Here is a 10,901-nt window from a genome sequence, read left to right as displayed (position 1 = left end):
CGAGCCTCCCTCCGCCGCCGCCGCCGCCCTCGGCTCGTCTGTCCGCGGTCTCCCGCGCACCGGCGTGATCCCGCCGGGGCTGTGCGTGCTCCCCGGCCGCGCGCCATGGGCAGCCCCCGATCGGCGCTGAGCTGCCTGTGAGTACCGCCGCCCCGCGCCCCCGGCCGCGCTCCCGCCCGCCCGCCGCTCACCCTGAGCCCCTCTCTCCCCGCCCGCTTTTGTCTCCCACAGGCTGTTGCACTTGCTGGTTCTCTGCCTCCAAGCCCAGGTAAGGCGCGCTGCGCGGAGGCGGGGGCCGGAGCCGGCGGGGGACGCCGGGGGGCAAGGTCGGGCAGGGGCAAGAGGACCGACCCTGCGGCCGCGCGGCGGGCTGGAAGGCACCTTAGAAATGCAACCCCTAACTACCCCGAGGAGAGAACTAAGGAACAGAGAGGTAGCGCCTGCCTAAGGTCACACAGCCAGCGAGTGGCGAGGATAGAACCCGAGGTCTCGGAGTCCAGCTCTGTCTCTCACGCCTCCCAGCCAGGTGGGGGTGGATGGGGAACTCTGCGGGCAGCCACACCCGGCCGCCGAGGATGGAGGCATTCTGGGCCCGGGGGCGTTCGTTGTCAGAGGTACGGTGACTGTCTCAGGGACCCTCTCCGCGGCTCTCTGGGGAGGCTTGCGGCGGGACTGGCCGCAGGATCAGGTGCCTAGGTCCTCTGCGGTCTCAACGTTTGCTTCGTGAATTTGTCTTTATAAATGTCAGGGGTCGGGCAGCGCTGCCTCCCGACTTAAAAGCGCCCTGCTCTTCTAGGAAGGCCCGGGCGGGGGGCCTGCGCTGGGCAGGGAGCTCGCTTCCCTGTTCCGAGCTGGCCGGGAGTCCCAGGGTGTTTCCCAACAGGTGGGTCCAGATCCTTCTCCATCCCGGGCTCATCCATGCTAGGCTGGGTCTGTCCGACTTTCCTGGGTGGGGGTGGGGGGCGGATGGCCTGAGCTGGTATGTTGGGGGGACCCCAGCCGGCTGCCTGGGGCAGTGGAGGGAGGTGCCGGGTGATGGGGGCCACTTGGGCCCCTGGGCAGAGTAGCATTATAATGGAGTGTTGTGTATTTTTCAATTTCCTAAAGGTAACTGTTCAGTCCTCACCTAATTTTACACAGCATGTGAGGGAGCAGAGCCTGGTGACGGATCAGCTCAGCCGCCGTCTCATCCGGACCTACCAACTCTACAGCCGCACCAGCGGGAAGCATGTGCAGGTCCTGGCCAACAAGCGCATCAACGCCATGGCAGAAGACGGGGACCCCTTTGGTAAGGCGAGCTGCGCTGCAGTGGGGTAAAGGTAGCCTGTGGAACGGGCCCCTCTTCCCCAGGCTGCCCTGCTATGACTGGACCTACCAGTCACATCTGCGCTGGCCAGAGGCCTGCACGCTCCCCAGCTCAGAAGGGAAGGCGTTAAGGCGGAAAAAGCATCTTGGGGGTCAGCTGGAGAAGAGAGGGTTGGGGAAGGGACCTCGGGGAGTACTCGGCCCACAGGTGCCCCTTCCCTGCCCAGCAGATGAATGAATCCAGGAATCTCCCTTTCCACCTCCCCCTTTCATACCCCTCCCCACTGCAGGTGGAGGCAGAGGGTTCAGGGGGAGGGGGCCCAGGTTTAAGGGAAGCTCTTGAAAGAGGATATGTCACCAGGGCCCACAAAAGGAGAGTGGGAAAGAGAAGGGAGAGAAATCCCTTCAGCTCTCCCAGCTTGGGGGGGTGTTGCTGTGAACCTTTAAATACTTTGATCAGGAGGGTCAGTTACACATGGGGACTAGGCTAGGAAAAGGGCCCTCCCCTCTGCACTTGTCCAGGAACCCAGGCGGTCAGTCAGAGTGGGGCTCCTGTCTGCCGGTGGGGTGGTGAGTACAGGGAGCTACTGCGAGGTGGAGAGGCTGAGGACTGATTGATTTCTAAAGCATTCAATATTCCTTCCTTGAAACAAGGCCAATTTCCAGAGTCCTGGATGTACCAAGAGAAAAGCAAGCCCTCTGGGCTGCTGGTGTTGTTTTTAGAGAGCGATTATTGTGAGTTTAAAAACCTTTAAATAATGACCAAGTTAAACAAGCATGAAAGGAGAGGGGAAGACTCTATTAAAATGTAATAAAAAGGTGAGGCGTTTTAAGAGCTAAGAAGAAAAATGAAGAATGATATAAAACAGAAAAAGAACGAGGCTTTTTTTCAGATGTGGAGTTTGAAAGGAGTTGCAAGTCTGTAAATGTTAAAAAAGAGGTTCAAGATTGTTCTCTATGAATCTCTGGAGAGACCCCCGCGTCTGGCAGAGCGATTAAAACTCTTCTTACTTTCACCTTTTTTAACATTTCCTGAATACTTTCTCCTCTTCTCGAGCCAGTTTGGGGGATCGAGTATGTCTCGCTGCATTTTTTCTGCATCGACGTAGCTGACTTCCCTTCAAAGCTGGAGAAGGAGACATAATTTTCCTGGGATAAATCTGTCACTGGGGTGGAAGAATAGGTTTGAAAATGTTAAGCTTTCCAAAAGCCCAGTCGGGAAAGCTGCCGTGAACTTCGGCCCCAGCTCCCCAGATCCATCCAGGAAGGAGAGTGGGGGCTTTCTGCGGTGGGGTGGGGCTGGGGGTGGCCTGCCTGGTGGCCGAGCTCCCCCGCTGGGCTGGCAGGGCCAGCCTACCGTCCCTTTGTCCCTCCAAACTGGCTACTTGCTGCCCTTCTTAGCTTCCAAGGAAAGGGAGTGAATGCCTGGCTCCTCCTGGGTTTACTCCCATTGGAACAAATGGTCCAGCATCCTTGGGTTTGGGGAGGGAAGAAGAGGCTAAGCTGCTCATGGGGGAATTCCTCTTCAGACATCAGAGGTCTGATGCCCACTTCTCTCCTTATAATTATAGGAGGCTTCCCAGTTTCCCTGGTCTCTGCCTGGTGAGCAGGAGCTGGAGGGCCCAAGAGCAAAGGCTTAGGGTGTATAGCCAGGACAGGAAGAATCTGGGGGAGAACAGCAGAGAAGTCCCAGTTGCTTCCTTATGGGCCCCAGGAAGGGACAGAGGGCTCCATCCCTATCTGCCCTGTTTGGCCAGAATCTCAGAATGGAATCCCCTCCCCTCTTCTCCAGTCGGTGTCCTTCCTGGCCCTTAAAAGTAGTTGCTCCTTGCCCTGGAAGGCAGACCAGGAGAGGGATGAGCAGACTGGCTGGGTCCAAGAGGAGGTGGGTGGGAGGGGAGGTGACAGCTGCATTTCCCTGGCTGACTTGGAACCAGACTGGGGACTTGGCTACTGGGTCCCAGCTCTGTGCTTCTGTGAAGGGGGGCAGGTAGTCACAGGCTGGGCAGTGAGGGCTGCCTTGCTGACCTGTGCCCATCACCTCCCATTAGTTTCAGGGACAGAGAAGGTGCCACCTTGTCAGTACAGGCTGGGAGGCAGACCTGGGAGTACCCAAACTTCTTTCTCAAGGAGGGAAAAGGCTGCAGTAGGGAGGGCAGGAGACACAGCCCCTTCTGTCCCATCCCAAACAGCTAAGTCGGCCTCCACTCCCTTCTTGGTGACAGCCTTAAAGGGAGGAGTTGTGCAGAGAGTGGACAGGGACCAGGGCTTCTGTGGCAAGCTGGCTGTCTAAGGGGAGAGGGGAGTGGGAAGAAGGCACAGAATGCAGCTCCCTGTCTCCTGGCTCTCAGTGAGAGGCAAGCACACCTGATTTTCTCTCCTCCTCACCCACAGAAAGTGTTTGGTCACTGGGGTGAGAAGCCCAGTGCTGCTGGAGGGTGAGAGAAAAGATTATTGAGTTGTTGATTTCTGAACACTGGGGCTGGGGACTGGGGTGACTGGGAAGCGTGGGGAAGAGATAGCATCCTCCCAGCTGGTGTCTGAGGTTCTGGGAAAGCAGCCGGCCATGGGCTGTGGGTGTAGGGAGAGCTGTCTCTTCCCTATCAGCTTCTCAGCAGAGCACGGGTAGGGTGGTGTGGCCAAGACTGTGGGTTAGAATCCGAGGCACCAGAAACAAGAGAGAGTGCTTTTATGTTTGACCTCAGGAGTGGAGGTCACCACTGCACCCCGGACATGTGTAATGATCTGTGAGGCATGTGCATATAATATTTTGAGTTGGAAGAATCCTCAGAGATCTTTGATTAGAAGCGGAATTCTAGTCAAATTAAAATTTACTTGAAGCCTCGACATAAAAGTTATTAGTCTGGTTTTAAAAGAGGGTCTTTTCAGTTTGATGGCTCCAAGACCCCTCTGCAGAAACCAGTTCATATGCCATGATCTCATCCACCCCCCTTCTGTAAACCCAGGTAACGGGTCGGTCTGAAGCCCAGAAAGGAGACTTGACTTTCCCAGGGTTGCACAGCATGTTAGTGGCTGGAGCCCACAGCTTGGGTACCTGGCTCTTGGAGCAGTTGCTTCTGGGAAGTGCCAGCTGGGATGGGGACATGGACCACTGGGGGTCAGGGAGCTGCTAATAACCGCTCTCCCCCCACATTCCCTGACAGCAAAGCTCATTGTGGAGACGGACACCTTTGGGAGCCGGGTTCGAGTCCGAGGAGCTGAGACAGGCCTCTACATCTGCATGAACAAGAAGGGGAAGCTGATTGCCAAGGTGAGGTCTTAGAAGGAAGGGAGGGGGCGGCTGGGGCCTGGGGAGCAGGCTGGGCTGGCTGAGCTCCTCCAGGACCCCAACAAGGTGAGCAGAGACAGAGGGCCACCTTGGGCTTACCTAATGATTGGATGGTGGGGGAGGTGAGGGAGGAGGAAGCTGAGAGATGAAAAGCTATAAAAGCAAAGGAGGAAGAAGGCAGGCTAGGGAAGGGGCAGGGGGGGGGTGGTTGGTAAATTCCATATATCTTTTTAACAAATCGCCAAATTGCTTTGCTATTATGTCCAATTACATGGTACCAGCATTTGGAATGTTCAGTAAGCCGCAGGCCCAGCCCCTCGGCGGAGCTCTGAAATGGCCCCATTAGTCACGGCTCCTCGACAGCCTCGCGCTCCCCGCTTCCTGGGCTTCTGGGGCTTGGGGCTCAGCATCTCCTCACCGGCCTTCCTTCCCCCATAGGGTGGCAGCCCTGGGGCTGCAGGCCGGCATCCTGAGGGGCTGAGGGGGGCAGGTGGGGAAACGGGTGCTAGCAGCTTGGGCCAGACTGGTGGGCAGGAGGCCAGGGTAGGCAGGGGTTGGGCCCCCTCTCTGCCTCTCTGTGTTGGGGCCCAGCCCCTCGGTAGACAGCCATGTGTCACTGCTACCCAGGAGGACAGGAAGTTGCCGGGTGGGCTGTGAGTTGTCAGGGATTAGAGAGCGGGTGCCCGGGCAGGGGGTGGGGCTGCCCACCCTGCCATCTGCTGGGGTGCCCACCTGCCGTCTGGGGCCGCCTCCCCTCTGCCTCTGATGGGGGCGGGCTCTGGACACAGCCCGGTGACACCGTGTCTGGCCCCCCCCTACCTGCAGAGCAACGGCAAAGGCAAGGATTGTGTGTTCACGGAGATCGTGCTGGAGAACAACTACACGGCCCTGCAGAACGCCAAGTACGAGGGCTGGTACATGGCCTTCACGCGCAAGGGTCGGCCCCGCAAGGGCTCCAAGACTCGGCAGCACCAGCGCGAGGTCCACTTCATGAAGCGACTGCCCCGCGGCCATCACACCACAGAGCAGAGCCTGCGCTTCGAGTTCCTCAACTACCCGCCCTTCACGCGCAGTCTGCGCGGCAGCCAGAGGACTTGGGCCCCTGAGCCCCGATAGGCCCTGCCCGGCCCCTCCCCGCCGCTCCCAGCGCCGGAGGTGTCCTCTGGTGCAGGATGAGGTCTGCGCTACTGAAGGCTGGGGAGGAGCTGGGGGAGCCCTGGGCCCTAGTTGTTGATAATTGTTTGCTGTTGGGTTTTTTGTTGTTTTTTTAAACAAAAGAGAGGCTCTATTTTTGTATTCCACTTGGCTGTGGCGTCTGACTTCTTAACTCTCAGGAAGGCCAGTGAGTGGCCTAGACTGGGATTCCAGCAGGGGTTTCCTGGGGGTGGGGGGCTTTTTCTAGTCCCGCAGAGGCGCTCCTGAGACCCCAGCAGCTGCAGGGCAAGACTGCTAGGCCGCCAGGGGCTCCATTGCACCCCCAGGTGGGGGCAGGGAGGAAAGAGCCTGAACTTTAGGTCAGATCTTTCAAGGGCGGGTGTCAGTGGAGGGTGGTTGGGTATTAGTTGCTATTAAATGACTGAAATATTTATTTAACTGACGTATTAAAAATGTGTGTTGGAGAGTGAGTCCTCCTGGGGTCAACCCCCTCCCCCCAGGCTGCCCCAGCTGGCAGGCGGCTGAGAGATGCAGCAAATCAGGCAGCAGCTCTGACTGCAGCCTCCCTTCTACCTAAGGATCCACACCTGTTGGCCGTCCCCATCATTGTTGCTGGAGGGGTTTTCTTGGGAGGACAGAAGCAGGGAAAGGAGAAAGAAGAGGCTCTTAGCTGGTCCTGGGACCTCTCAGACATGGGCTTTTAATAGGAGTCATTGCTAACACTTCCCCAGGCCACCTCTGGGCCGGAAATGATGACTTTTCTAGGACCGGAGTTGTAATCATAGATTCAGTGGGTCCTTTAAAAAGTGCCTTTCTGTGTATGCCTCGGTCTGTGTGGGAGACAGATCAGAGATGCCAGAGCTAGTTCTTTCTGAGTACCAGGCTCCAGAAAATGAAAGAAAAGAGCAGCTGCCGGGGTCCAAGGTGGAGGTATGTTGGAGGGGGGCTGCCAAGGCTGGTGTTGACAGTTGTGACATGAAACAAGTGCTAACTTTGGGATATCTGGTTAGAAAGCTATGAGCAGAAGGTACTGAGCTCAGGCGCTGCAAAAGACCCCAGGGGACTGTGGTCCAGGGAGAGGCTGCCAACCTTGGAGAGACCAGGCCTAGAGGGAGTGGAACTGGCATTGGCCGGGAAGGGAAGCTCACAGGCCTAGAGCAGAGCTCGTCTCTGGCCAGGGGGAGAAGCAGCAGATGGTAAGTCAGAGGGACTAACCTGTGAGGAAGGACTGCTATGGGTAAAGGAAGACCAGGTCATGCTATGACAATGGTAGAGCAGGTCATTCATGGCGTGGGCAAGAGGACTGGCCTGTGGTGGGTGGAGGGGTGGGTTCTTGGAGGTGGACTGGTGAGATTGGCATCACACCACCCGGAAGAGAGCCCAAGCCCAGAGGCAGCAGGTCTCCTGAGGTCAGAGCTGGCCCAGTCATCATACCTGAGCTCTCATTCTGGTTGCTTCCACTGCCTTCTTTGGGCTGGTCCCATAGCACAGTTACTGGACGAATCCAGAAACCTCTTCCCTCTGGGCCTCTGGTCCTTTGGGTGGAGGGCAACCCAAGGCTTCCTAATCACGTGGGCCTCCAAGAGTTGCAGCCACAAATCCCAGGCTCAGGCCATCCAGATGGATCAGGAATCCCAGGGCTCAGTGGGAAGCCTTGGAGAGGTTGGGGTACCATGGGGCCTCTTCTGGCCTGCTATGGGGGTGCAGGGCTCTGGACAGTGTAGGTTTCTCCTGGTGCATAGACACGGAGGATGTGGGGAGGGGGCTCTAGACATCTCTCTTCCAGCTCCCCCAGCTCTTAGAGCCTCCTCTTCTGCTCCATCCCCTCCCCTCCCCCTTTAATTAATTCTGGGTGAGCAGCCTGGCTTTATTGTGCAAGGAGCTGGGGTCTCACTGTGGGAAAAGTCACACCTTCTGAGCAGCTTCTGATGCCATGCAAATGAAGAGACCGTCCAGGAAACGCTTTCATCTGCAAGGCCGCCTGTCCAGCCCCCAACCCAGTAATTACCCACATTTCATTTGTTTGAGAGCAATTCCTGGGGGAAACCACAGGGTAGGAGGGAGTCTGGGGGGTGGATGGAATGTCAGACTCTCCCTGCCTGTGATCCTGGCCACAAAGTGGGGCCAGGCTGGGCCAGGGTGGTCACTGGCTAGGCCAAAGCTACCCTGAAGCCCACAGGCTGGGGATGCCTGAGTACTCCAGGGTGGTGGGGTGGAACTGTGCCACGGTTGCGACGACAGAGAAGAGGTGGGTCGTCCAGAGAGCCGGACCTGCCTCATGGAGAAGGGAGAGATGACTGATGGGGGAGTAGAGGTGGACAGGAGGGTGGTGATCTTGTCCTTGAGGTGACCCGAGGCTTTGGGAAGAGGTAGACTCCCAGCAGGACCCCCAGCCAGGCACCCTGGGGAGCTGAGCCCAGAGCAGTGGGGCTGCGCTGGGCTGGAGCACCCACCTCCTTGTTTATCTTTGTGTTGCTGCCTCCACAGAGCCCTCGCTAATGGGGTTTTACAGCCCACTCAAGCTGCAACTGGCCAAGAATCAATCATTACCGGCACTTAGTGGTTTGATAGTTAACAGCCTGAACTGAAGCCAAACTGGTTGTTAACTGTGATAACAACTGATTTCAAGGGGTTATTGCCGGCCCAATATGCTCAGCCCATTTATTTCGGGGAAAACAAGCAGGGAGCTGTTGCAAGGCCCAGAAAAGGGAGGAGGACAGGGCTTTCCTCAGCCAAAAGGCCTGCCACTCTGTCTAGGAGTGGGTGCTGGCTGTGAGGACCCTGGGGGCCGGCTGAGGTGTGCATGGAGGCCTGGCCTCCCAGAGGATCTGAGGATCTGTGTGCGGGCCCAGGTGATCCACGCAGAAGGCCCTCTCCAGTCCTCCCTTCTCCCCAGTTCTGACCTCACGTCCCCTCTCCTTCTCTTCTTACAGTAGTGGTCCCCGTGAGGCCCTCACAGGGACAACTCTCCATGGGGAGGAGCCCAGGCCTAGTGGCCAGGCCTCTACTAGTCCCCACTCAGCAGGGGGCCCTGGACCTCTTCACCCATTCCTCCCTCTCCCAGGGCTGCCAGAGCCCAGCCAAATCCAAGCCAGAACCTCGCCTTTCATTTCAAAGCCAGTGATGACTCCACCCAAGCCTTGACTAGAAAGGATGCACTAGAGGTCTCTCCTCTCACTCCACCAGGTCCTGTCCATCCCTACCTGCTACCCTCAGCTGAATGGCAACAGGTGAGGCTATGGCCAAGCATCTTTCTAGAAAGCTGCTGTAGCAAAGGACCCCAGGAGTTCTCCACCATCTACAGATAGACAACCCGAGGCCCAGACGTCACACAGCCAGCGTGAAAGCTAGTGTGAAAGATCAGGTCTTAACTCCCAGACCCAGGCTGCCTCTTGAGGACTGCAGGTCTTACTCTAATTCATTTATTCAGTCACTATTTATTGAGTGCCTATTATGTGCCAGGCTGTGTTCTGGGTAGAGGGGACAAAGCAGGAAATAAGTGACAAAAACTCTGTCATTATGGAGCTCAAATTGTAGCAGGAGGCTGTGGGTGGGGTGAGAACAAACAGTGTATAGTTTATCAGACCCTGGCAACCACTACAGAGAAAAATAGAGGGAATGAGTGTGGAAGGTGGGGTAAGGTAGTAGCAATTTTAAGTAGGGTGGTCATAGAAGGCCTCACTGAAAACTTAATGCTGGAGCAGACACCTGATGGCGGTAAGGCATGCACCTATCTTGGGGAGGAGCCATCCAGGTAGAGGGACCAGCGAGTACAAGCTTATAGCATCAGGGGAAGAGGAGGGAGGCCAGTGTGGTTAGAGCAGAGTGAAGGCAGGATACAGGTGTAGTGTGTGTAGTATGAGTGTAGTGGGGTGGGGAGAATGATGGAAGCTGAGGTGAGGCATATAAGTAGTGGTGATGAGGGCAGATCATGTAGAGCCATTGAAAAGACTTTAGCCTTGAGCCTGAATGAGACAGCAAACCATTGTGGGGTTTTGAGCACTAGAGTGACATGATCTGAATTAAGTTTTGTTAATAACAAGATTGCTTTAGCTGCTGTGTTGAGAATAGACAGTAGCGGGGTAAGGGAGACTAGTTACGAAGTTTTTGCAGTAATCTTGGCGAGGGATGATAGGGCATTGGAGGTGGTGAGAAGAGATTGGAATTTGGGACATTTTTTGCAAGTAGGGATGTGCTGATGGTTTGGATGTGGTTTGTGAGAGAAAAAGAAGAGTCTAGGGGTTTCCAAAGTTTCTAGCCTGAGTGACTGAAAGGATGGAGAGGCCCTTTATTGAGATGGAGAAGATTCTAGAAGGGGCAGATTTTGAGGGGAAGAGTAGGAATTTTGTTTTGGACATGTTAAGTCTGAGCTGACTAAATAAATATTCAAGTGGAGATGTTGAGTAGGCAGTTGTATGTGAGTCTGGAATTCAAGGGAGAGGTCTCATGTGAAGATATAAATTTGGGAGTATTCAACTCACAACTTTTAAAGCCAGGGGATGGAATGGATTTCCTAGGGAGTGAGCGTAGCGAAAGAAGAGGAGAGAGCCAAGCCTGAGCCTTGGTATCCTCCAAACAATTAGAGGTCAGGGTGAAGCGGGGGAACCAGCAAATATTGTGGCCCATGAGGTAGGTAGGAGGAAAACCAAGAGGATGTGTGTCCTGATGATATAGGAAAAATACACCAGTTTCTGAGCCCAAAGCTTTAAGTGGGCTTTGGGTAGAGTTTTACTGTCATCAGCTGTCTCCCTTCCCTCCTATCCCCGACCAATCTCAGGGCCAAGAGGATGCAGCCAGCAAACAAGGGGGTTGTTGGTTTCACCTGGGGGTCTCCTTGACTCTTCTTTCAGCTTCCCCCTGCCTCTCATCCTGCCGCCTTTACCTCTGGAACACTACTCAAATCTAGTCCATCTACTCTTCTGTTTATCTACTGCCACCTCCCTGCTCCAAGGCATCATCAGCTCTTGTCTGGCTTATGGCAACAGGCCCCTAACTGCTCTTCCTCTCATATCCCTCTACAATCCTTTCTGCACTCAGTAGCCAGAATTTCCAAAACATAAATCTGATCATGTTACTTCTGCCATATCTAGAATTAAATTCAGACTCCTTTTCCATGGCCTGCAAGGTCTCCTCCATGCCCTGGGCCCTGTCT

The 10,901-nt window shown here is 55.7% G+C and overlaps 1 protein-coding gene across 4 annotated transcripts; it reads left to right on the top strand.

The window, feature by feature from the left end:
- The first annotated feature begins 6 nt into the window (after window positions 1-6).
- FGF8 (fibroblast growth factor 8) lies at window positions 7-5,874 on the top strand. 4 transcript variants are annotated; one of them, XM_007470365.1, is made up of 6 exons: window positions 7-137; window positions 232-268; window positions 797-883; window positions 1,108-1,288; window positions 4,470-4,576; window positions 5,420-5,874. In XM_007470365.1, exons 1-6 carry the CDS (start codon window positions 106-108, stop codon window positions 5,708-5,710), a joined length of 735 nt encoding a protein of 244 aa, XP_007470427.1. In that variant the 5' UTR covers window positions 7-105; the 3' UTR covers window positions 5,711-5,874. The 4 variants fall into 4 exon arrangements, with proteins under 4 accessions (XP_007470427.1, XP_007470428.1, XP_007470430.1 ...); XM_007470366.1 differs by having other exon boundaries at window positions 35-137; window positions 1,141-1,288; window positions 5,420-5,863; XM_007470368.1 differs by lacking the exon at window positions 797-883 and having other exon boundaries at window positions 35-137; window positions 1,141-1,288; window positions 5,420-5,863.
- The last annotated feature ends 5,027 nt before the right edge of the window (window positions 5,875-10,901 follow it).

Source organism: Lipotes vexillifer, unplaced genomic scaffold, assembly GCF_000442215.2.
Source record: "Lipotes vexillifer unplaced genomic scaffold, Lipotes_vexillifer_v1.1 scaffold916, whole genome shotgun sequence".
NCBI classification, from domain to species: Eukaryota; Metazoa; Chordata; class Mammalia; order Artiodactyla; family Lipotidae; genus Lipotes; species Lipotes vexillifer.
This window is presented reverse-complemented; position numbering and strand designations above follow the sequence as displayed.

Coding starts and splice junctions, on each gene's coding strand:
- FGF8 (XM_007470365.1), top strand. CDS start 106: ATGGGCAGCCCCCGATCGGCGCTGAGCTGCCT. Junction 138..231: donor CGATCGGCGCTGAGCTGCCT/GTGAGTACCGCC, acceptor TGTCTCCCACAG/GCTGTTGCACTTGCTGGTTC. Junction 884..1,107: donor CCCAGGGTGTTTCCCAACAG/GTGGGTCCAGAT, acceptor AATTTCCTAAAG/GTAACTGTTCAGTCCTCACC.